We start from the raw sequence: 27,052 nt of genomic DNA on the forward strand, positions 1-27,052 counted from the left end.
CTCCTAGACAAGAAGAGCTAGGTTTATCGTGTTGGGCTCGTTTTTGTAGTTACAATGAGACCCTATACTGGAGATCTATTGAAATTTAAGACGACCTCCAAATAAAATTGACACTTGAATTCGATTTTTATGGTTGGAGTTTCGTCCCCATTGGGTAGCATCTTCGCATTTGGGGTTTCGTTTAATCGTATAATCCTTACCCTACGTGTGCGAGTCTGATTCACACTTGACCCGTTTTTATCATTTGTTGTTATAGCGAGAATTTTTAGACATAACTACCTAAAAACTGTGAAAACTTTAACTTTGTACCTATTGCAGTTGGACGGACCCGACTCCCACTTGACCAATTTTCATAATTGTTGTTAAAACGACAATAGATATACACACTGAAAATTTCAACCCTCTCCTTACCTTTTACGGTTCATGAAGTACAGACCGCTGACAGAAAGATAAATCCGACTCGAACTTTACTGATTTTCACTATATTTTGTTAAAGCGACATTAGATAATAGATTGAAACACACGCTTTGAAAATCCCATTTTCCTTAAAGAGTCATGAGATACAGCTCGCCGACAGACGGACGAAGGTATGGATAGCGGAGTCATAGTAAGAGTCATTGGGATCTTTTGGGTACGTCACTCCGTCTTTCAGGTCACTCCACCAGATTCGAAGGTAAAACCCTTCTGTATAACATAGTTAATAAATTATTAATTTTAGCCAAAATACTCGCTAAACTACGTCCATCCATGAAAACAAAACACCACGAAAGCTACAATTTTTTTTTTTTTCGGAAGGACACTTGCCGATAACCACCTGAGGGGTTGCTACGGCGTCACCGGGGTACTGGAGCTCGCGAAAGCTCGCGATGAGAAGAGCCCCAGGGCTCGACGACATCGAGGGCGTTAGAGAGTGTGAGACGTCGACCCGAGGGTGCCTCCTGCGAGAGCTCGGACCTCCACGTCCGGATGACGTCAGAAGTCGGGGCCCTCGTCTTCGCCGGTGAAGACGCTGTCTTGGTTGTGTGTTTGTGTGCTGTTTGGACACATTGTCTGTCGGTAGGTATTTGATCCTCATGGTCGTAAAGGACATGCTTCGGACGTCGCCGCCTAGGCTCGACATCGGTGGCGGGGGTATAAGTGGACGCCTCGACCACTAGGGGGTTGGGATGTCGGATTGCTTTTTCAATGTAGGCCTTTGATATTTTTTTTAAGTACTGGGCTATGGTGGGAAGATGGGAAGATCGAGGTCTCGGTGGAGATCTACGTTGCGCACGAACCACGGGCTGCCCGTGGCCATGCGCATAAACTTATTCCGTCATAATTATTAATGTGTAGTCTAACTCCAACGTGCTCATTTGGCACGCCTAAAAGCCAAAAAAGCAAAAGAAGAAAATAATGTGTAGCTCTAGTGTGGCTTTTAGGCAGACTTTATGCTAACCGGATATAATATCTTATAATGTATCTGGATATACCGGATATCCGGATATACTATATCAACCTGACGTTGTATGCACTGCCTTTCGCCTTTTGCCCACGCACGCTACATATCGCACTGCGCAGGGTAAAACGTCTTATGACGCAAGCGCGATACGGCAGCAACAGAGAGATAGAAAATTTGCTTTGTCAGAAAGAGAGGAGGAAGTCTGTCTGTAATTATTACGTCTTTTTTGCTTGCCAAATAAACGCATAGGTGTTCGTTTTAAATTTTTATAAAGGTAAGCTTGTTGAAGCCTTAATACAATGCCTAAACACTATAATATAATTTTTCATTATAAGACGAAACTCTTTCGAAATCTGTTTTGGGTTAGAAATACAGATAAATCACAAATTGGTCATTAAAATACCGGTATCAATATGTCATGCGATGACAACGGCGCTAGTGGCGATCGATCGGTAGGTAGGTACTTGGTAAGAGTGGATTATAGTGTCAGTGAAGAAGGAAAAACGCGTTAACTACTAAAGAAATAATGATTCCATCGGTAAAGAATAACTGAAAATTAATTATTAGTAAAACATTAAAACGAAACTCTTTCGTGCTTTGGAAGTGTTCTTTTATTTTATGTGAAAATGATATCTGCAGTGAACTTTATCATATTATTTTAGTTTCTTTTGTGGAAAATATCTCTGAAGTTCTGCGCTTATTGGAATATATTTGGTATGTCACGCGAATTATTATTTTGTTTACTGTTAACAGTGTTATCTTATTGGCTTCCCAAATAACTGCAGACGACAACATGTTTTTAACTCTTAAAAAAAATAGTAAGACATGAATATATGCGAAAAATGTGTTAATGAAATGAAATGAAATACGATAAAGTTTTTCTTGTAACTACTGATACTGAAATTTTATATTAAACTACCTAAAGCTTTTTTTAGTAGTATTACTAAAATAACACTGATGCCATGTCTGTGTTGGTATGTAAGATCAATGATGTCATTTATTAGGTTGTAGACAATAGAAACATGTATTGCATTCAAATGTGCTGTTGGTTGGACATTTTTTTTCTGATATAAATTTATGAGTTGTGACATGCTGCATTGTAGTTACTAGGATTGTGGTAGTGTGCCCTTAAAAATATTTTTGAATCTAGTTTTTTAAAATTTTATTTATGCATCCAACTCTAACATAGTGAACGTAAAACTGTCAGTGAACATACAGTCTGATTAAATACCAGTTGAATAGGCAGCTATTGTTGACCATTTGCAGCGTTAAGTGTAAATGTTAAAAATTCTTGCCTATCTATTTAATACCATATTGGCTATATGTTGTGGAAACTAAGAAAAGTTGAGTTGCCGCTGCAGCTTGTCAGTACTACTAGGTACTAGAATCACCAATAAAAAATTGCTTAACCTCTGGTACAAATCTAGTATTTGGAATTCTATGTGACATAATAAATGAACCATAATTTCATTATAATTTTTTTATTACATATTATATATAATTATTTAATTTAATATAATATAATATGTCTGTATATGGGCACTATAAGCAGAAACAGATTTATTGTCTATGTATAGTTCATGCTACAGAATTAAACTGGCCTTGTGTTGAGCACACTGGGCACCTATTATGTTAGTTTAATCACGCTAATACTCCCTTTTTAAACTGAGAATGAATGCCACAATTCTTCCTAAATTTGTATTATATGTTAGGTGGTAATATTTGTAATTTTTGTAATTATAAATAGCAAGCCAACAAGTAAGTAGTTTACAAGCAATTGCTTATTAGTGATTATTTATTATTTTCTTATTTTACCTATTCTTCTTCGCTTTTAACCTCCCACTGACTAGTGTTACTGAAATAAGTCTTATGCAGTTCAGTGTTCTTTATTTGAATATAAAAAAAGCCCCAAAGTAAGTCTAGCTTGTTTTATGGGTACTAAGATGACTGATGAAATTTTTATGGTTTATATACGGAAATACAAATAAACACCCAGACACCGAACAACATTCATGTTCAACACAAACATTTTCCAGTTGTGGGAATCGAACCCAGAGCCTTGTAATGAAAAGGCAGGCTTGCACCCTATTTCACCAATCGGCCATGTATGTTACATGGTGTGAAGTTTAAATTTTATTTGTTTTAGTTTCCGTTCTTGGTAGTTTTTTATATATATTCTAAAATTTATAGATTGACCTTAAATTATATTTGTGGTCAAATTATAAAATTTTTGAATATGCCTTTGCCAGTATTAATAGTTAAAATCTCTGTATTTTTACATGCTATTATTTATTGTGTGCATTTGAAAGGAGATCACAATGGCAACAATATTATTTGGTGTCATATGCAGTTGCAACAATAACATCAGCTGGTTTTACATTTAAGATCATAGGTGGGTCATGGTTTACTACGGCAACAGCAAGAGTTAAGATACAAATGATATTTTACCTACATTCATACTCACATTTGAATACAATTTCAAGTCATTCCAATGGTATAGGGTTGCCAATTTTATTAGGTAATGTTACCAAATAAAATTGAAATTGAATTAGGAGAAATTAAATATGTTTTTAAATTATAATTATAATCTATGGCAAGTTTAAGTTAGAGTAACCCATTTTTAACTAGCTTTGTATAAAAAATAAATAATCCCTACTTTGGTTCGCTCGGTACCTTTAGGAGAGGGGATGAGTGTTTGACGATTTTACACCATAACTGACAAATTATAACCGATTTAAATAATTATTTTTGTACTATAGAGGTTATAATATGTGTTTAATTTTGCCCAAACTGTGTAGACCTGATGAATGTGGTTGGAGATAGAGGACAGAACTCCTCAGCAGACAGCAGAAACTCCTCATTTAACCTTTGGCTTAGCTATACTGAATACTTGAATTTTTTTTAGAATTAAATTTAATTGAATGCCACATCGAAAAATAAAATCAAATGCAGACGAAGTCGCGGGCAACAGCTAGTAAAATATAAATGGAATCAATAAACGTACATTTGACTTACTTGCTTTTAAAGTACAGGAAGAAGTATCAACTTCCTGAAATATATTAATCCCACCAAAAACATTCTGTAAAAAACTAGCCAAGTCTCGATGGAGCTGTTTGTTTATCTCTAAAAAGTAATGAAATCTAGACAAAGTTGTGCCAAGTTAAAGGTTTCTTACTTCAATTTCTTTATTATTATAGTTAATGTTGTGTGACTTGGTTGTTGAATATTCTTTATACATTAGCGGTTGTAACCTATGTTTGTTGAGCGAGATAATAGCCCATACTGGTATTAGTAATTGGAGGCTAGTGTCTCATTTTAGGCTGTTGATCATGCAACACATGCATTCAGCATTGACAATGCTGTCTTCTGCTCTCTTCTTTTTGAAGTGTCAACTCGACCACCGATCCAACATAAAATAGATATGCTTTTATCTATGATTAGAAGTCCGTCTGAACTAGAAACAAAAAATTTGGAGTTTAAGTATGCGATTATAGCTTAGCTACTGGATGACGAAAATTCCTGCGTTCTGGTCTTATCTAGAGGTTCTTATATAGGGGCCTGAAAATAGAAAGGATGGTACGACAGTGTTTGCATCTCGCTCGTTTGTGATAAATACAGAAAAATTACCTTAGATTTCAATGTTCCATGAGCTGATCCTTAAGGGATTAACACGAGCGTTGTGGGTAGCATGAGTGGAAAAACACCCACCATAATACCCACATGTGGACATGATGACCAAAATATATCCTGTCCAAGTATATATTCTTTTACAAATGTTTCGTGTTTTACATTATATGGTGTAAAACAAAGGTAATAACTACATGCACTAGTGCAATTTAATTTATATATGTACATTTCATGAAATGTCAGACATAAATGAATACAAAAATAATAAGAGTTTTCTTTCTTTCTGTCATGCAAATCTCACTAATGGTGCTGAGTATAAAAAATTTATTCAAGTACTTATAGACATTGGATTACAAAATTTGATATAGGCCTCTGGAATATTTAAAAATTTTCACTACCTAACATATCTTTTTTATTTCTAAGTAAATATAGAAATACTTTTTAAAAGTTTTCTTTTGTAACTATATAAGGTGTAAGAAATGCTTAATGCCGGACCCAAGATTTAAGCCGGTAGCGGCTAGTGATTCTTCTGCTTCAGATGAAGCTTCTAAACTAGAACTTTACCTACAGAGACAACTTGAGGAGGATGTAGCAAGGTATGAAATATATTTATATGTATGGATGTGTGCATGCCTATTTCTTATTGTGGCCATTTTATAACTCATTATCTATGAAAGACATATTCAGATTTCTAATTCCATATTTACAATTCTACAGATATTCTGAGAATATAAATAAGTTTTAAACATAATTTGTTTTGTTAAAATAAATTTTTGAATATATGGCAAATTACCTATCAAAATAATTGATCAGACCAAGTATCTATTTTTGAGTAGATGAATAAATTCAATTGAAAACATAGTAATTTTTGAATGTGTATTTTATAATAACAATTAACCTATTTTTTACATGTATTTCTATTACTTATTACTAATTATTATGTTTTACTTGGCTTGTTTGCAGAATATTTGATGAATCAATTTATTCTGATTTGGAAGTGGTTTGTGGAAAATTAAAAATACTAACCCATTCTTGTATACTGAAAGCACGTACAAACGTATTTTACAACAAGCTTGAAGCTATTCTGCATGTTAATATTGGAAAAGAAATCTTTGATGAAATATATTCATTCATAAGGTTAGTTTATATTTTCTGTTTTGAATTATAAATTTAACATTAATCTGTAAAATAGGTTGTTTAAATTATTTGTGTATCGTCTTTTTCAGTGATGCCTACACTGAATGTGATATAAAAAATCAGGAAAAGGAAATTTTGATTTTTCTTAAAAGTAAAATATTCAATAGTTTGTCCGAGTCAAATATAACAAAAGAAAACGCAGATGACATTGATGTATTTTTAACACCCAGCTGTACAAGTCCTTATACAGACAATAAATACCCACAAATTTCATGTCTTAGTCCAAGTACAGAATTAACAAAAGAATACTATGCTCTGGTACATATAGAGAGAAATTTACTAGAACAAGAATTAATAGAACAAGATGCATTGTCAAATGCTTTCCATACTATAATAAAATCGCAAGATAGAGAATCACATAAAGTTTTACAACGGAATAAACCCACTTCATTGTCACTTATATCTAGTCACTCTTCTAAAACTACAAAACATTCCAATAATTGTGATATTTATAACGAATTGCCCAATGAAATTACTTTTGTCAAAAATTGTGAGAAGAAATCCAATCAATCCAAACCTAATCAAAGTACAAAAACATTTCAAACGCATAAAGGCTTTGAAGATAATTTAAGTAAGACAATTTCTAATGATATATTAGCTGAAAAAATATTAGACCCTACATATTCTCCGGATAGCTTAATAACTGACGACCCTAGTTCTTCTTCAGATTACTTATCTGCTGCATATACGTGCTCTCCCGCCTTGGGATCTTCTGGGTGTTTGCCTCAATTAAATGTTGGTGATAATAGTACCAAAATGGAAAATATCTTTACTTCTTCCGATTCTGGTCTGGAAAATACTGGTATGTTGGAAAGTTTAACTAGCCATAAAGATGTCACGTTAACAGATATATCATTAACTGAAAGTACCTTGAATGAATTTACTACAGAAGAAGCTAATCATTCACAAGAATCAATCTCAAGCCCAGACGCTGATGGTATTCAGGCTCAGAGAGTTAAAATTCATACTGGAACTTCATCTTTGAATGGTATTTCCGGGGCAGAGGGCTTAAATAGTCAAAGAAATGTGTGTCTTGGAAAACAAAATGATATAACATGCTGCAAGTCGTCTAAAGAAGAAAAACAGCGGCAGAATGAGGAAATTGTTATTCTAGAATCTTCGTCAGTTTCTTCTGAGACTGGATCTTGGGAGTCTGTTTTCCCCCCAAAAATAACAGACAAAGAAATTTGTGACAAATTTATACACAATGAACGCCTGTATTTAAACCACTACAAGCCTTTAAAGGAAAATCCTTCTAGTAATGACGATAAGAATATTCAGAATTTTTTTACTAAACATTCAACGCCATGTTTTATCGATGCGGCGAGTTTGGCAGATGAAGAAAACCTTTCTGTCCATTCTCAAAATTTAAATACTATTGGTACAGATATCGACTTAGTACCTACTCCCAGTAAACCAGTGCCATGTTCTACAGTTATTAAACCAGATACTAGCCCAGGTGAATGGTCTGAAAGTAACGATAATGATGACTCATTAGAACAAGGCGATAACAAAGATACAGATTCCATACACAAGGATTTATCTCCTACTATATTTGAGATGACTCCTATTACTGAAGATTCTTTGAGTACTAAGATTATTCCGGTCAGTAAAAGTTCAATTGAAACAAACTTTGTTCCTACTTTAGAAAATGAAAAGACAGTCTCGCTTGCATCTAACACTGATTATATGGGCACAACACCTCACAATTCTATCATGTCACTAAAAATATCTTCTTTAAAACAATATGAATCTGAAGAAAGTGAACACGAAACCATTATTAGCAGAGAGAGCTATTCCAGTTTTCTATCTGGTAAGTATAATGAATCTTCTCCTATTGTTTCAAGTGGTACTTCAATAGAAGAAGTTCGTACTCCTAAATTAGGAATTCAAACTAGCAGTCCTTTAATTCGACGAAAAATAGAAAACACGTCCACAGTGACGTGTGAATCATTTTTAAATGAAGATGATAATAGCGTCTCCAAAAAGCCGAAACCTGTATACGTATCGGCTTGGGTTGTTGATATGTCTAATCCAAAAGAAATGGAACCAGAGATACCCTCATCTAACTTCAACTGTAAAAAGCCTGGTGATAGAAATTTCGAAAACTTGAAGAATGAAACAAAAGCATCAAGTAGCAGTGATAATTGTAAAAGCCGAAGTTCTGTTGACTCTGATAGCAGTGAAAAATCTGGTCATAAATTTTTCATAGATCTGTCCACTTTGCCAGATCCTTTACCTCCGGAAAAACCAACAAATGACAACAGCAATGAAAAAATGAACATGTTTTCTATGTATATAGATTTGGGAGAAAATACAACACTCAAAGAGATGCCTTCTAGATTGTCATCTTCCCTGAGTAATAAAAAACAAGTAATCGAATTTAAAAGCTCTTCAAAGCCTAAATCTCCAAAATCCGTAAGCAACGAAAAAAAAGCAAGTGTTTCTTCAAAATCACACGATCATAGTATGAGTTTCGAGAGATATGAGTCCCTCTGTAATGATCCTAACATCAGTATATTGGAAATTATATCTATTCCGGAGCCCAATAAAAGTCCAAAAAGTAATGAATTCTATGAAACTGAGAACAAAGTTGAAAAACAAACTCTGCAACGTGTTTTTGGAGATAAATCTTTAATGATGAACACGGCAAATGTTATACACGAGGAAACCATCAATGCGGGAGATCAGACGGTAGATTTGTTTGTTAAGTTATCAGATTTAGATAAACCGACCGTAAAATCCGATATTTTTGAAAGAGAATCTTTCGATCCAAGGATGACTAGATCGATTCCAGATAAAAATTGGCCCGAAAAAAATGTTCAATCGGTATCATCTAGGTCTAGTGAAGTAATTAGTTCATTTCATTCTGAAAATGCATTGAGCTTAAACAGACTATTTCCTCATTTAAAGACCGAGTTTAGTAGAAGTATGCCAATTTCATTATCTGGAAGAACACGATCGCCTTTGCGGCCCGGAGTTTCATCAAGTGTCGGTGAAATAGATGAACAGTTGTCAGACGTCTCCGAAATCAGCAGCGTTCAAAGTAGTCGCTCTGTAATCGGTGAGAATGTGCTTTTATTTATTAAAATTTGTTGAAGAATATATTGTATACTAAGTTTTTTCGTTTTTAAGCTATAAAATAACCTAGACTTCTTGCAAAGTTCTTACCCATGTATGAAAGCTCTGTCAAAGTCGGTTTTGTCGTTCCGAAGTTAAGCTGGGACCAATTGATATAAAGATAATTATTTAAAACCTAATTTGCCTTTGACTGAATTGCCTTTGGGAACCCTAAATATGGTTTTAATTTTAAGCTTTAAAAGCAGTTTTTTTGAAATCTTAGGCAGACACTTCAACTTAATTTATTTGTATAGATTTAATTTCAGAAAATAGTACCACCGAAGAAACAAGTCAGACATCTAGCTTAATCGGTAATTGTCAGTCTCGACTTGGCCAAGACTTGTTACGGATGTTTTTGGAAGAAATAGCTCCAGATGTTATAGTGGAAGTATCAGGGAAAAGAATCAAGGCCCACAAGTGTATATTGTCATCAAGGTTGTATTTCTGAATATTAACTGTTACTTTTTTTTTCTAGTATTAATAATCTTAAGCTTATGTAAATTTTAGGTGTCAATATTTTGCCGGTATTCTAAGTGGAGGTTGGGTGGAAAGCGCTGGAAACGTCATCGTGTTACCTCCGTGAGTAAATATAATGTACAAATTATATTATTTAAATATAATATTACATTAAATTACTGTTTTATGTAATATTTTTATAATAATATAATTAAATGAGAAGAACGAGCCTGTCTTAAGTCTTTTAACTTCCGAGTTAAGAAATATACTAAGTAACTTCAATTTACATATATAATAAAAATCTATAACCGGGTAATTATGGTAATATTTTATTTTTAGTAATCTCATATGATGTAGGAAACTGCTCAGATAGACCATGTGCCATCGACCAGAAAAAGTGGTAATCATATTCAAATTCAAAATGTCTAATGGTTATTGCGGGCTGGGAGTTCTTAATTAAGTGTTCCCAAATATAGTTTGTCCGGGGCCGAAACATGCGAAGCAAGCAAAAATTCTAAGCTTGCTTACTAACTCTACTCAATAAATTCAAATAGGTCACGCCCTCATTAATGGGGCGTGACCACTAGCACAAATAAAAAAAAAAAACGGTAGAAATGGTTACGATTCAACAAAGAATACAATTTTGATTTTTGTTTTAAGATTTTTATACCATGTTATTGTTATAATATCAATGAGATGACTGATAGATGCCCGATTTTCCTTCAAATATTCAAATTTGCTTACTGACTCGAGTCAACTTTTTGGAGCTGCTACTAGGCTATATCGTTCGATTATTTGCAAAAATATTGCAATATGGCCTCGATAGATAAGTCAGTATAAAATTTGTTAAATTGATAATTATGGGTCCCAGGGTCCCAATAGCTTGCCGTCGCCAATGTTTATATACATAAAGACAGGTGTAGAGCTTTACGCTGCGACCCGCATTTGATCGACCTGATTTGAGTATATAATAGCAGTGTTTTTTTTAGGTTTTCGTTCAATGTGGTACATTTTGCGCTATGCCATATATATTCGGGTCTTTCGACTATTCCCGATTCTATCAGTATTGTGGAACTGGCGACAATCGCCGATATGCTGGGCCTGGAAGGATTGAAAGAAGCAATAATGTTTACGTTGAAAGCTAAATATTGTCATCACTTTCATCGGGTATTTATATTTCTCGATATTTTTATTTTACATTTAACAGGTTCGACAAAGAAGTTATCTCGTGGCTGCTAAGATTACTACAAGTACAAATACGTCTTTGATTCGGCACACGTATAGCTCATCGGGTCATGACTCACAACTATATAGTGAAACTCATTTATGAGGCTGTCAATGATACTTCATCTTTACAGTACCTTTAGTTTAGAACCAAGTTCAGTAAACACGAGGATCTGTGGGGGTTTTTTGTAGCTGCGCTTCTTATTTAAACATATACTAACAATTTTATTGCAATAGTGAGGAATATAGGCTTTTCGAAACAGAGACGACTGTCCCACTCCGTCTTCTATATCAGTTTTACCCTATGCATTTTTTAAATTAAATTTAAAATTGTAACATAACTTGTGTATGAATATTCTAAATATAGTACGTGTTGCGATTTCAAAATGTGTTTTAAATTAACATTTTTATGAAATGATAGGCATCCTACCACATCTTTTTTTGTTTACAAGACACACGATACTGAGAGACTTAAAATCTCAATTTTTCATTAAGGTTGAAAAATCATAATTTTTTATTCTCTTTTTTTCATTTGCAAAAATATTCATAAAATATGAGTGATAGTACAAGTAAACAGATATTATGCAAAAATCATACTACAATAATTGTTTCACTGAACACCGTGACAGAAGCGTGTTTGAAGGTACAAATTATAAACCTCACTTTTCTTAGACGACTTTTTTTGATATAACAGTAGGCTTAAATCCCCTTACTGTTCATGTCACATTATGTATCTATATCTAAGGATACTGTTAATATAACTCAAGTTTTTTGTTTTTTGGATCATTCTAAATTCTTTGAATCAAAAACCCACAGACGGTATTTAATTTTATTGTCATATTATAGGCCTTTTTTCTAAAGCTAGGATACTTGGGAGCCGACTGAGTGAAGATATATATTATAGTAGGTATCGATCGGTTTTAGGTCGGGGTATATAGCGTTTGAACGTTTGTGTGATTTACTTATCAGAAGTTGTACTGCTCGTTACCAAACTACGCCCATACTGGTCGCCCTGGATAAAGAGGCCTGAATCTATGGACGACATACCGAGCCTTTTTTGCAGCCTAATATTAACCATCAGTAATATATTCTAAATTATAAATAACTTAAAATAACTTTTAATCATATAATGCTTTTTAGCCATGTCAAGTTTGCACAGCCGGTGTATTGGAATGCTTTCCACTATCATCAGTTTATGGATTAGATGACTTATACCGCAAATGCCTACGGTGGATTACGAAGTATTTCGCAAAAGTCTGGCCCACTAAAGCTTTCGCTACATTGCCTAAGGAGCTGTTGGACAAATGCTATCAAGAACATATCGTTAATTTAACAATTGAAAATCTTATTGACACCGTTTATGGATGTGGTTTAACAGGTGTGAAATATTTAATTGACAAGTACCCGAACCTGAGAAAATACGCTCTTGAGATTTACAAGATCCATGTCTAGATCTCTAAGTCCAATTTGAGTTTTTAGAAGTTTAAGCATTTCATTACGGAGCGTTAAAAGTATCGGATAGCACAATAGTCGATCAGCCGAATTCAGTGAAGAGTTTTCTCGATCCGTATTTTCTCGGATTTGGATCAGAACTAGTGCAAAAACGCTCTCAAGGTCGCTCGATAAGATCTGACATGTATGACACGTTGAGAAGATTAAGACTTTAATGTTCAAAAATAATATATATGTTTACTTACTAGCAACGCTTGAAGCAGTATGTTTTAAAATTACTTGTGAATTTCTTAAAAAAGAGAATCAATAATATTAAAGTAGATAATACTGGTTAAATGGTGGTAGTGTTTTGGTAGTTAGTTTTTATTTTGATTAATTATTTGGTTCTACAAGATAACATTTTTAGGCTGGTATAGCTTGGCAGTTATATCCTATTCGACATAGATTAAGATCTCACTTTTAGATTCCTGTGGCATCTAGATTGTGATTTTATTAGAGGAATAAATAGATATTCAGCCGCCAAACCAACTTATATTATATTATATAATTTATATTATATTATATGAAAATAGTCGCACTTCTGAATTATAATAAATACAAATAAATATTAATATTAATACAATTTCATTATTCTAATAAGTGAACTGTCATATAATGTAAAGGGATCATAATAAAAATCTTTTGTTTGCTATAAGTAGATGAAAATATAAATAGGTTTTTTTTATATTTAAAACTCAAGTTATAAACTCAAAAGCCTCAAAAAACTAGATGGATTCTAAGAACTCCTCGGCAGTATAGCTGCCATACGATACTCTTTTCAAAAACTCAGCTTCACGTATTAGTCAAGTATTACTAAAACGTAAATCTAACGGGAGAGATGAAAATTTATTTTTGTATTTACCATATGAATCGACAGTTCAATGTCAGCTTTTATTGCCGCGACTTACACTCAATTAAAATGCAATTATGTAAGGCTAGTGCTTATATTATGAAATACATATTAACACGAACTAATTCCAAATGAGCTTTTTAGTCAAATGGTGTACTGGGAATCGAAGGATAAAATTATCCTCTTTATAATTTCAGTGGCATCACTACAAAATAACAGATGGGCAGATAGTGTAGCGCGAATGTGTCGTCGTATGGTTAACGCTGCAGCACATTTCACTGCGCCAAGGTTACTGGCGGTGCTGGAAGTGATATCTACCACCCCAGATGCGCCTCCACCCGCCAAACAAGCTTTGGACGACTGTCTCGCCGCTGCCATAGAATGGGCCCCACCTGATGAGACGTGCCGGGCGTACGCTTTCCTCTCACACTTGGTAAAGGAAATCCGAAGCCAACATTTATCGAAGCCGGATCTCATAACTAACGGAAACCAGATATCCAAGGTACCAGAGCCGAACAATCTTCTCTTCACTCACGCTAGCAGCTGGCGACTGCAATGCGAGGGAGCTTTAGTGAGAGCTGCTCCCAGAGTCGTAGGCACCCAGGCCTTCAAGGACCTTCCGTCAGACCTTCGAAGGCGACTTCGAGAACTCGGCTGCATTATGTATGGCCCCCAAGCTATACCACTCACTACATCGATGCCTCCAGATGTAAAAAACAAAAACAATTACCATTACAAGCCAAACAAAACTGCCAATACTTCCACTACTCGAAGTTTGGATATGGAAAAAGTACGAAATTCCTTTGTTCCTTATAAGCCGAAGCCGGTCGTTGTGATGGGCTCGAAAGATAAGGTGACAAGCAACAGCGAACTAAGAGATATTAAAAAGCCGAATAAAGTCACCATACCTAAAGTGCGGACGACCAAAGCGCAGGAAGAACGTGCGAAATTTAATCAGACCAAATCATTAACTTCCCAAGATCGTGTCGTCGTGAGTAATAAATCTTCAACCGCTCGCCCACTACTATTTGGAAATACGAAACCTAGGTATTTAGAACCCCGCCTTGTTAAAGAAAAAGAGAGAAAAGCTCCGCCGAAAAAATTCGTCAACAAAGTCATCTCATCCAGTGAATCTTCGAGAAATTCAAGCCCAATCCAAAGTCGGAACTTGCGAAGTAATCGTATGACGGTTGCCCAAAAATGTGAACATAAAGCACACGCCATGTCTCAGGATAGTCTGGCTACTTCTTCAAGGCCACGTACCGCGGAACCATCCACTGATTCGTTGAGCGAATCTCAAAATAGCAATCGGTATGCCACCTACACCAAAACTAAACATACCAGCAAGGGATCCGTAGATTGTGAGTAATCTTTCATGACTTTTTCCTTGTATTCCACTGCAAGTTAGCACTTCACTTGATCTCAACGGCGGAAGTGATGATGCAATCTTAAGATGGTAGCGAGCTAATCTCTTTGGTGTATGGCAACTCAATCGGTTTCCACGTGGCATCGCACCCAAACGCTGAATCGCTTCCAATCGCTCGCCAAAATTAAAAACTCTTAATATTCGAAGAAGAAAATGTTACTAAACATGCTCTTTGTTAATAAGTTCTGTTTAGTTATTGATACAATTATTTTTTTGTTTTACAGCAGTGATACCAAAATGTCACGGTCTTTCACCATCATCGTTGTTAAACGCTAACGTTAAAACTAAAATACCAGTTTATTTGAATCAAAATTCAATATCCGCCAACGGCAGCACTAATAAGCAAGTGACCTTAGCTAGATTGTCGCACGCCAATATTCAAGCGAACACAAAAGGCAAAACGAAGTCTTGCGATCGTAAGATATCTGGATCTTTGATGAACGCCACCAAATCGAGCTCGGCAAAAATTGTACCAAAAGTTGGAAAGGAGTTCCAGATGAGTCACTCGCAAACTCGCAAACAATCTAAATCTGGTATAAAAAATTCAACAAGACGAGAAGATAATGAACGGGAGCATCATATTCCCGTAATGGAACGTTCAGGAACGTTTTTAAAGGACGAACCCACGTTTGGCGATAAAACAACTAATATAGACAAGGCTCTATAAAGTAAAAAAAATCATATTTTTATCGATAATTTATGAGAATTTATAAGTAGATAATCTTTTCCTATATACAGGGTTGAATATAAAAACACCATAAAGCTCTCGGCCTTTAGTTGTTTACATTAAATAATACTAACGACTCTTCTTTAACTCGTTTGTAAAATATTAAATACTTAATATTTTACAATGATACTCTTCTTGTTACTGCTCTGTAATGTAACATCGGCAACGGCCCGCGAACTGTTTACAGTGGATTGACAACCGATACACTGTCGTCTATGGTGATTGTTTCGCTGTTCTCCTGCTTTTCTATTCAAAGTGTAATGTTACTTACAGAAATAAATGTTTTTTTTTTGTATGAAATAAATTAATACTAAATTTTGAAAAATCGTAGAAAAAAAGTTTATTGGTTTTAATGATGAACTACAGGAGAGAGCTTTCGAGTATTTTTATTTTACTTTGTATATTTACATGTAATGTATTTAATGTTTCGAATTCGTTAAGTTAACGAATATAACTGTATCAATTATAACTGTAGCGTTTCAATGCGCGCCATGAGATATTGTCTATTATCGTTCTCATAGGATGAGAACGATTAATAATACCTATGTATATTCTCAAAAAGTAATTTAAAACGCTTTAATAAAGTAAAGTAATGTAATAACGGTAGCGCTACAATGCGCAACATGAGATAATGGCTTCTATAGTTCTCATCCTATTTCGTAGTAATACATATTCTCACAAAAACGCTGAAATAAAGTAAAGTAATGTAGTTATATGCCGTGAGGTGACAGCATATCAAAATACAGTTGTTGAATGTAGTTATAACGGTGGCGATAAAATGTCTAACATAGCTCTCATCCTATCTCGTAGTAATACGTAAGTATATTCAGTGGCGTGCATAGGGTTTTCGATCATGGTATGCATTAAAAAAAAGAAGGTATTTAACATGATGTTTTGATTTTTGCGAAACCCATTTGGTATTATGTAGATTGCATCTCCTATGTATAGTAAACTCTCCGACTACCGACAAGCGCAGTAAATCAGTTTTTATTATTGTCTGCCAATACAGCGATTCCATTAATTTAATGTTTTTTTAGTGTCGGCAATAAACTAACGTAAATAAATAATGAAACAAAGAACCTGATCACTGTTATTCTTAGGTAATTTGTATGAATAAAATCGCCTGTTTAAGTGAGTCAGTCAGATCTCTTTTTAAGTGCCGCGTGTTGTAGGTACATTCCTTCTTTTGCAAATAATCTCAATAAAACGTTAGTTACGGATTTTTTCAAACTTATCTACCTTTCTCGAGCACAGTGAACCATCAGATCACACGCCGAATATAAGTCCTTTTTTACAATATTCCTATCAATAACTACAACCAGTACTCTCACAAAGGTTAATGTATCTCACTACATCATGATGTGTAAAAAACCTAGTTCAGTGAATATAAATTGTTATGACAGAAGGTAAAAGATAAACAATAATGGCGCTTGGCGATCGACAGCGACGAGAATATCATAGTCAAAATATGTCCGTAATATTTTCATAGTACACAAATGTGTTACAAATAAATAAAATAATATTACTACATTTTTTATAAAAATGGAAAACATAGAAAGAAGCAAAATCGTGTTCTTGCACTTTCTAACAACGTATGCATTTAATAGTATCCATGCAGAGGGCGCATTAATTCGAGCAACGAATAAATGATTTACCCGACAAATAATGTTCTATCGTGAATACCCCAGCTAGTATTATAAGATTTTAATTATATTTCAAGTATTATTTTTTATTAAAGGGAAACTGTTTACAATCCAAAATCAAAATAAAATCCAATTATTATGAAGTTCTATTTTAGCTGAAAAAAAGGCATATGCTTACCCTGAGGTCAGGGTAAGCACTGCTTTTATGCATCTGCGAGTTGCACGCCACTGTGTATATTCTCAAAAGTAAATGTAAAACGCTGTAATAAAGTAAAGTGATGTAGTTACAACGGTAGCGGTACTAAGCGCCATGATAAAATTTATACCATCGTTCTCATCCTATCTCGTCGTAATGCATATGTTTATTCTCATAAAATGGATATGTTGTTTTGATAATTTAAAATGCTGAATTAAATTACAGCAATGTAGTTATTTGCCGTGTGGTGACGGCAGATCAGAATACAGTGGTCACCACCCCAACTCTTTTCGCGGGTGTCGTACGAGGCGACTAAGGAAAAATAACGAAGAACGGGCAGCAGCGTCCTCTGTACTACTACTACCATCTACTGCGTTCACCCAACCGTCTGTCCAGCATGGTGATAATGGGAAACACTCCCGTTGGGTGACGTCTTTAGTGCAGCAGTGGACTGCTATAGGCTTTTGATTAATGTAGTTATAACGGTATCGCTAATTGCGCGCCATGAAATAATATCTACCATAGTTCTCATTCTAACTCGTAGTTATCCGAATATATATTCTCATAATATGTAGATGTTGTTTGATAAGTTACGTCGCTGTAATTAATTAAAGTAATGTAAAAATAACGGTAGCGTTAAAATGCGCTTCATATAATAATTCTACCATAATTCTCATTCTATCTCGTAGTTATACTAATGTATATTCTCATAATATGTAGGTTTTGTTTGATAAGTTACGTCGCTGTAATTATTCAAAGTAATGTAAAAATAACGGTAGCGCTTAAATGCGCCCCATGAAATAATGCTACCATAATTCTCATTCTATCTCGTAGTTATACGAATTAATATTCTCATAATATGTAGGTTTTGTTTGAAAAGTGACGTCGCTGTAATTATTCAAAGTAATGTAAAAATAACGGTAGCGCTTAAATGCGCCCCATGAAATAATGCTACCATAATTCTCATTCTATCTCGTAGTTATACGAATTAATATTCTCATAATATGTAGCTGTTGTTTCGATATGTTACGTTGCTGTAATAAATAAAAGTAGTGTAGTTATAACGGTAGCGCTAAAATGCGCGCCATGAAATAATGTCTACCATAGTTCTCATTCTATCTCGTAGTAATACGAAAGTATTTTCTCGTAACATGTATGTTATTTTGATAATTTAAAACGCTGAATTCAAATATAGTAATTTAGTTATTTGCCGTGTGGTGACGGCAGATCAGAATACAGTTGTTGCCACCCCACCTCTTCCCGCGGGTGTCGTACGAGGCGACTAAGGGAATATTACGGAGAACGGGCAGCAGCGTCCTCTGTACTACTACTACGATCTACTGCGATCACCAACCCGTCGGTCTAGCGTGGTGATAATGGGAAAACCTCCCGTTGAGAGAGGCCTTTAGCTCAGCAGTGGACTGATATAGGCTATTGATGAATTAAGTTATAACGGTATCGCTAAATGCGCGCCATGAAATAATGCTACCATAGTCCTCATTCTATCTCGTAGTTATACGAATGTGTATTCTCATAATATGTATATGTTGTTTGATAAGTTACGTCGCTGTAATTATTCAAGTAATGTAAAAATAAAGGTAGCGCTTAAATGCGCGCCATGACATAATGCTACCATAATTCTCATTCTATCTCGTAATTATACGAATGTATATTCTCATAAAATGTAGATTTTGTTTGATAAGTTACGTCGCTGTAATTATTCAAAGTAATGTAAAAATAACGGTAGCGCTCAAATGCGCGCCATGAAATAATGCTACCATAGTTCTCATTCTATCTCGTAGTTATACGAATTAATATTCTCATAATATGTAGGTTTTGTTTGATAAGTTACGTCGCTGTAATTATTCAAAGTAATGTAAAAATAACGGTAGCGCTTAAATGCGCCCCATGAAATAATGCTACCATAATTCTCATTCTATCTCGTAGTTATACGAATTAATATTCTCATAATATGTAGGTTTTGTTTGAAAAGTGACGTCGCTGTAATTATTTAAAGTAATGTAAAAATGACGGTAGCGCTAAAATGCGCGCCATGAAATAATGTCTACCATAGTTCTCATTCTATCTCGTAGTAATACGAAAGTATTTTCTCGTAACATGTATGTTATTTTGATAATTTAAAACGCTGAATTCAAATATAGTAATTTAGTTATTTGCCGTGTGGTGACGGCAGATCAGAATACAGTTGTTGCCACCCCACCTCTTCCCGCGGGTGTCGTACGAGGCGACTAAGGGAATATTACGGAGAACGGGCAGCAGCGTCCTCTGTACTACTACTACGATCTACTGCGATCACCAACCCGTCGGTCTAGCGTGGTGATAATGGGAAAACCTCCCGTTGAGAGAGGCCTTTAGCTCAGCAGTGGACTAATATAGGCTATTGATGAATTAAGTTATAACGGTATCGCTAAATGCGCGCCATGAAATAATGCTACCATAGTCCTCATTCTATCTCGTAGTTATACGAATGTGTATTCTCATAATATGTATATGTTGTTTGATAAGTTACGTCGCTGTAATTATTCAAGTAATGTAAAAATAAAGGTAGCGCTTAAATGCGCGCCATGACATAATGCTACCATAATTCTCATTCTATCTCGTAATTATACGAATGTATATTCTCATAAAATGTAGATTTTGTTTGATAAGTTACGTCGCTGTAATTATTCAAAGTAATGTAAAAATAACGGTAGCGCTCAAATGCGCGCCATGAAATAATGCTACCATAGTTCTCATTCTATCTCGTAGTTATACGAATGTATATTCTCATAATATGTAGGTTTTGTTTGATAAGTTACGTCGCTGTAATTATTCAAGTTATGTAAAAAAAAAGGTAGCGCTTAAATGCGCGCCATGAAATAATTTCTACCATAGTTCTCATTCTAACTCGTAGTTATACGAATGTATATTCTCATAATATGTAGGTTTTGTTGGATAAGTTACGTCGCTGTAATTATTTAAAGTAATGTAAAAATAACGGTAGCGCTCAAATGCGCGCCATGAAATAAATCTACCATAGTTCTCGTTTTATCTCGTAATTATACGAATGTATATTCTCATAAAATGTAGGTTTTGTTTGATAAGTTACGTCGCTGTAATTATTCAAAGTAATGTAAAAATAAAGGTAGCGCTTAAATGCGCGCCATGAAAAAATGCTACCATAATTCTCATTCTATCTCGTAGTTATACGAATTAATATTCTCATAATATGTAGGTTTTGTTTGATAAGTTACGTCGCTGTAATTATTCAAGTAATGTAAAAATAAAGGTAGCGCTTAAATGCGCGCCATGAAATAATGCTACCATAATTCTCATTCTATCTCGTAGTTATACGAATGTATATTCTCATAAAATGTAGGTTTTGTTTGATAAGTTACGTCGCTGTAATTATTCAAAGTAATGTAAAAATAACGGTAGCGCTCAAATGCGCGACATGAAATAATGCTACCATAGTTCTCATTCTATCTCGTAGTTATACGAATGTATATTCTCATAATATGTAGGTTTTGTTTGATAAGTTACGTCGCTGTAATTATTCAAGTAATGTATAAATAAAGGTAGCGCTTAAATGCGCGCCATGAAATAATGCTACCATAATTCTCATTCTATCTCTTAGTTATACGAATTAATATTCTCATAATATGTAGCTGTTGTTTCGATATGTTACGTTGCTGCAATAAATAAAAGTAGAGTAGTTATAACGGTAGCGCTAAAATGCGCGCCATGAAATAATGTCTACCATAGTGGTAGTAATACGAAAGTATTTTCTCGTAACATGTATGTTATTTTGATAATTTAAAACGCTGAATTCGAATATAGTAATTTAGTTATTTGCTGTGTGGTGACGGCAGATCAGAATATAGTTGTTGCCACCCCACCTCTTCCCGCGGGTGTCGTACGAGGCGACTAAGGGAATATTACGGAGAACGGGCAGCAGCGTCCTCTGTACTACTACGACGATCTACTGCGATCACCAACCCGTCTGTCTAGCGTGGTGATAATGGGAAACCCTCCCGTTGGGAGAGGCCTTTAGCTCAGCAGTGGACTGATATAGGCTATTGATGAATTTAGTTAAAACGGTATCGCTAAATGCGCGCCGTGAAATAATTTCTACCATAGTTCTCATTCTAACTCGTAGTTATACGAATGTATATTCTCATAATATGTATATGTTGTTTGATAAGTTACGTCGCTGTAATTAATTAAAGTAATGTAAAAAAACCGGTATCGCTAAATGCGCGCCATGAAATAATGCTACCATAATTCTCATTCTATCTCGTAGTTATACGAATTAATATTCTCATAATATGTAGCTGTTGTTTCGATATGTTACGTTGCTGTAATAAATAAAAGTAGTGTAGTTATAACGGTAGCGCTAAAATGCGCGCCATGAAATAATGTCTACCATAGTTCTCATTCTATTTCGTAGTAATACGAAAGTATTTTCTCGAAACATGTATGTTATTTTGATAATTTAAAACGCTGAATTCAAATATAGTAATTTAGTTATTTGCTGTGTGGTGACGGCAGATCAGAATATAGTTGTTGCCACCCCACCTCTTCCCGCGGGTGTCGTACGAGGCGACTAAGGGAATATTACGGAGAACGGGCAGCAGCGTCCTCTGTACTACTACGACGATCTACTGCGATCACCAACCCGTCTGTCTAGCGTGGTGATAATGGGAAACCCTCCCGTTGGGAGAGGCCTTTAGCTCAGCAGTGGACTGATATAGGCTATTGATGAATTTAGTTAAAACGGTATCGCTAAATGCGCGCCGTGAAATAATTTCTACCATAGTTCTCATTCTAACTCGTAGTTATACGAATGTATATTCTCATAATATGTATATGTTGTTTGATAAGTTACGTCGCTGTAATTAATTAAAGTAATGTAAAAAAACCGGTATCGCTAAATGCGCGCCATGAAATAATGCTACCATAATTCTCATTCTATCTCGTAATTATACGAATGTATATTCTCTTAATATGTAGGTTTTGTTTGATAAGTTACGTCGCTGTAATTATTCAAGTAATGTAAAAATAAAGGTAGCGCTTAAATGCGCGCCATGAAATAATGCTACCATAATTCTCATTCTATCTCGGAGTTATACGAATTAATATTCTCATAATATGTAGCTGTTGTTTTGATATGTTACGTTGCTGTAATAAATAAAATTAGTGTAGTTATAACGGTAGCGCTAAAATGCGCGCCATGAAATAATGTCTACCATACTTCTCATTCTATCTCGTAGTAATACGAAAGTATTTTCTCGTAACATGTATGTTATTTTGATAATTTAAAACGCTGAATTCAAATATAGTAATTTAGTTATTTGCCGTGTGGTGACGGCAGATCAGAATACAGTTGTTGCCACCCCACCTCTTCCCGCGGGTGTCGTACGAGGCGACTAAGGGAATATTACGGAGAACGGGCAGCAGCGTCCTCTGTACTACTACTACGATCTACTGCGATCACCAACCCGTCTGTCTAGCGTGGTGATAATGGGAAACCCACCCGTTGGGAGAGGCCTTTAGCTCAGCAGTGGACTGATATAGGCTATTGATGAATTTAGTTAAAACGGTATCGCTAAATGCGCGCCGTGAAATAATTTCTACCATAGTTCTCATTCTAACTCGTAGTTATACGAATGTATATTCTCATAATATGTATATGTTGTTTGATAAGTTACGTCGCTGTAATTAATTAAAGTAAGTAAAAATAACGGTATCGCTAAATGCGCGCCATGAAATAATGCTACCATAATTCTCATTCTATCTCGTAATTATACGAATGTATATTCTCTTAATATGTAGGTTTTGTTTGATAAGTTACGTCGCTGTAATTATTCAAGTAATGTAAAAATAGAGGTAGCGCTTAAATGCGCGCCATGAAATAATGCTACCATAATTCTCATTCTATCTCGTAGTTATACGAATTAATATTCTCTTAATATGTAGGTTTTGTTTGATAAGTTACGTCGCTGTAATTATTCAAGTAATGTAAAAATAAAGGTAGCGCTTAAATGCGCGCCATGAAATAATGCTACCATAATTCTCATTCTATCTCGGAGTTATACGAATTAATATTCTCATAATATGTAGCTATTGTTTTGATATGTTACGTTGCTGTAATAAATAAAATTAGTGTAGTTATAACGGTAGCGCTAAAATGCGCGCCATGAAATAATGTCTACCATACTTCTCATTCTATCTCGTAGTAATACGAAAGTATTTTCTCGTAACATGTATGTTATTTTGATAATTTAAAACGCTGAATTCAAATATAGTAATTTAGTTATTTGCCGTGTGGTGACGGCAGATCAGAATACAGTTGTTGCCACCCCACCTCTTCCCGCGGGTGTCGTACGAGGCGACTAAGGGAATATTACGGAGAACGGGCAGCAGCGTCCTCTGTACTACTACTACGATCTACTGCGATCACCAACCCGTCTGTCTAGCGTGGTGATAATGGGAAACCCACCCGTTGGGAGAGGCCTTTAGCTCAGCAGTGGACTGATATAGGCTATTGATGAATTTAGTTAAAACGGTATCGCTAAATGCGCGCCGTGAAATAATTTCTACCATAGTTCTCATTCTAACTCGTAGTTATACGAATGTATATTCTCATAATATGTATATGTTGTTTGATAAGTTACGTCGCTGTAATTAATTAAAGTAAGTAAAAATAACGGTATCGCTAAATGCGCGCCATGAAATAATGCTACCATAATTCTCATTCTATCTCGTAATTATACGAATGTATATTCTCTTAATATGTAGGTTTTGTTTGATAAGTTACGTCGCTGTAATTATTCAAGTAATGTAAAAATAGAGGTAGCGCTTAAATGCGCGCCATGAAATAATGCTACCATAATTCTCATTCTATCTCGTAGTTATACGAATTAATATTCTCATAATATGTAGCTGTTGTTTTGATATGTTACGTTGCTGTAATAAATAAAATTAGTGTAGTTATAACGGTAGCGCTAAAATGCGCGCCATGAAATAATGTCTACCATACTTCTCATTCTATCTCGTAGTAATACGAAAGTATTTTCTCGTAACATGTATGTTATTTTGATAATTTAAAACGCTGAATTCAAATATAGTAATTTAGTTATTTGCCGTGTGGTGACGGCAGATCAGAATACAGTTGTTGCCACCCCACCTCTTCCCGCGGGTGTCGTACGAGGCGACTAAGGGAATATTACGGAGAACGGGCAGCAGCGTCCTCTGTACTACTACTACGATCTACTGCGATCACCAACCCGTCCGTCTAGCGTGGTGATAATGGGAAAACCTCCCGTTGGGAGAGGCCTTTAGCTCAGCAGTGGACTGATATAGGCTATTGATGAATTTAGTTATAACGGTATCGCTAAATGCGCGCCATGAAATAATGCTACCATAGTCCTCATTCTATCTCGTAGTTATACGAATGTGTATTCTCATAATATGTATATGTTGTTGATAAGTTACGTCGCTGTAATTATTCAAGTAATGTAAAAATAAAGGTAGCGCTTAAATGCGCGCCATGAAATAATGCTACCATAATTCTCATTCTATCTCGTAGTTATACGAATGTATATTCTCATAAAATGTAGGTTTTGTTTGATAAGTTACGTCGCTGTAATTATTCAAAGTAATGTAAAAATAACGGTAGCGCTCAAATGCGCGCCATGAAATAATGCTACCATAGTTCTCATTCTATCTCGTAGTTATACGAATGTATATTCTCATAATATGTAGCTGTTGTTTCGATATGTTACGTTGCTGTAATAAATAAAATTAGTGTAGTTATAACGGTAGCGCTAAAATGCGCGCCATGAATTAATGCTACCATAATTCTCATTCTATCTCTTAGTTATACGAATTAATATTCTCATAATATGTAGCTGTTGTTTCGATATGTTACGTTGCTGCAATAAATAAAAGTAGAGTAGTTATAACGGTAGCGCTTAAATGCGCGCCATGAAATAATGTCTACCATAGTGGTAGTAATACGAAAGTATTTTCTCGTAACATGTATGTTATTTTGATAATTTAAAACGCTGAATTCGAATATAGTAATTTAGTTATTTGCTGTGTGGTGACGGCAGATCAGAATATAGTTGTTGCCACCCCACCTCTTCCCGCGGGTGTCGTACGAGGCGACTAAGGGAATATTACGGAGAACGGGCAGCAGCGTTCTCTGTACTACTACGACGATCTACTGCGATCACCAACCCGTCTGCCTAGCGTGGTGATAATGGGAAACACTCCCGTTGGGAGAGGCCTTTAGCTCAGCAGTGGACTGATATAGGCTATTGATGAATTTAGTTAAAACGGTATCGCTAAATGCGCGCCGTGAAATAATTTCTACCATAATTCTCATTCTAATTCGTAGTTATACGAATGTGTATTCTCATAATATGTATATGTTGTTTGATAAGTTACGTCGCTGTAATTAATTAAAGTAATGTAAAAATAACGGTAGCGCTCAAATGCGCGCCATGAAATAATGCTACCATAGTTCTCATTCTATTTCGTAGTTATACGAATGTATATTCTCATAATATGTAGGTTTTGTTTGATAAGTTACGTCGCTGTAATTATTCAAAGTAATGTAAAAATAACGGTAGCGCTCAAATGCGCGCCATGAAATAATGCTACCATAGTTCTCATTCTATCTCGTAGTTATACGAATGTATATTCTCATAATATGTAGCTGTTGTTTCGATATGTTACGTTGCTGTAATTATTCAAAGTAATGTAAAAATAACGGTAGCGCTCAAATGCGCGCCATGAAATAATGCTACCATAGTTCTCATTCTATCTCGTAGTTATACGAATGTATATTCTCATAATATGTAGCTGTTGTTTCGATATGTTACGTTGCTGTAATAAATAAAATTAGTGTAGTTATAACGGTAGCGCTAAAATGCGCGCCATGAAATAATGCTACCATAATTCTCATTCTATCTCTTAGTTATACGAATTAATATTCTCATAATATGTAGCTGTTGTTTCGATATGTTACGTTGCTGCAATAAATAAAAGTAGAGTAGTTATAACGGTAGCGCTTAAATGCGCGCCATGAAATAATGTCTACCATAGTGGTAGTAATACGAAAGTATTTTCTCGTAACATGTATGTTATTTTGATAATTTAAAACGCTGAATTCGAATATAGTAATTTAGTTATTTGCTGTGTGGTGACGGCAGATCAGAATATAGTTGTTGCCACCCCACCTCTTCCCGCTGGTGTCGTACGAGGCGACTAAGGGAATATTACGGAGAACGGGCAGCAGCGTTCTCTGTACTACTACGACGATCTACTGCGATCACCAACCCGTCTGCCTAGCGTGGTGATAATGGGAAACACTCCCGTTGGGAGAGGCCTTTAGCTCAGCAGTGGACTGATATAGGCTATTGATGAATTTAGTTAAAACGGTATCGCTAAATGCGCGCCGTGAAATAATTTCTACCATAGTTCTCATTCTAATTCGTAGTTATACGAATGTGTATTCTCATAATATGTATATGTTGTTTGATAAGTTACGTCGCTGTAATTAATTAAAGTAATGTAAAAATAACGGTAGCGCTCAAATGCGCGCCATGAAATAATGCTACCATAGTTCTCATTCTATTTCGTAGT

The 27,052-nt window shown here is 35.1% G+C and overlaps 1 protein-coding gene across 5 annotated transcripts; it reads left to right on the forward strand.

The window, feature by feature from the left end:
• The first annotated feature begins 1,945 nt into the window (after window positions 1-1,945).
• On the forward strand, window positions 1,946-18,654 carry LOC120636089. Of its 5 annotated transcripts, XM_039907385.1 has the most exons (11): window positions 1,946-2,155; window positions 5,539-5,664; window positions 6,032-6,205; window positions 6,295-6,836; window positions 6,933-9,329; window positions 9,640-9,820; window positions 9,893-9,964; window positions 10,831-11,008; window positions 12,206-12,443; window positions 13,604-14,767; window positions 15,057-18,654. In XM_039907385.1, the coding sequence occupies exons 2-11, from the start codon at window positions 5,555-5,557 to the stop codon at window positions 15,497-15,499; spliced, it is 5,499 nt and encodes a 1,832-aa protein (XP_039763319.1). In that variant the 5' UTR covers window positions 1,946-2,155; window positions 5,539-5,554; the 3' UTR covers window positions 15,500-18,654. The 5 variants fall into 5 exon arrangements, with proteins under 5 accessions (XP_039763319.1, XP_039763315.1, XP_039763316.1 ...); XM_039907381.1 differs by having other exon boundaries at window positions 6,295-9,329; XM_039907382.1 differs by having other exon boundaries at window positions 6,295-9,329; window positions 15,060-18,654.
• Window positions 18,655-27,052: the final 8,398 nt, after the last annotated feature.

Source organism: Pararge aegeria, chromosome Z, assembly GCF_905163445.1.
Source record: "Pararge aegeria chromosome Z, ilParAegt1.1, whole genome shotgun sequence".
NCBI lineage: Eukaryota > Metazoa > Arthropoda > Insecta > Lepidoptera > Nymphalidae > Pararge > Pararge aegeria.

What these genes read in the sequence shown, in the direction of transcription:
- LOC120636089 (XM_039907381.1), top strand. Translation starts at nt 5,555, where the DNA reads ATGCCGGACCCAAGATTTAAGCCGGTAGCGGCTAGTGATTCTTCTGCT. An exon ending in AACGTCATCGTGTTACCTCC is followed by an intron (nt 9,965 to 10,830) that starts GTGAGTAAATAT and finishes TGTTTTTTTTAG; the next exon opens with GTTTTCGTTCAATGTGGTAC. An exon ending in TTATGGATGTGGTTTAACAG is followed by an intron (nt 12,444 to 13,603) that starts GTGTGAAATATT and finishes TTATAATTTCAG; the next exon opens with TGGCATCACTACAAAATAAC.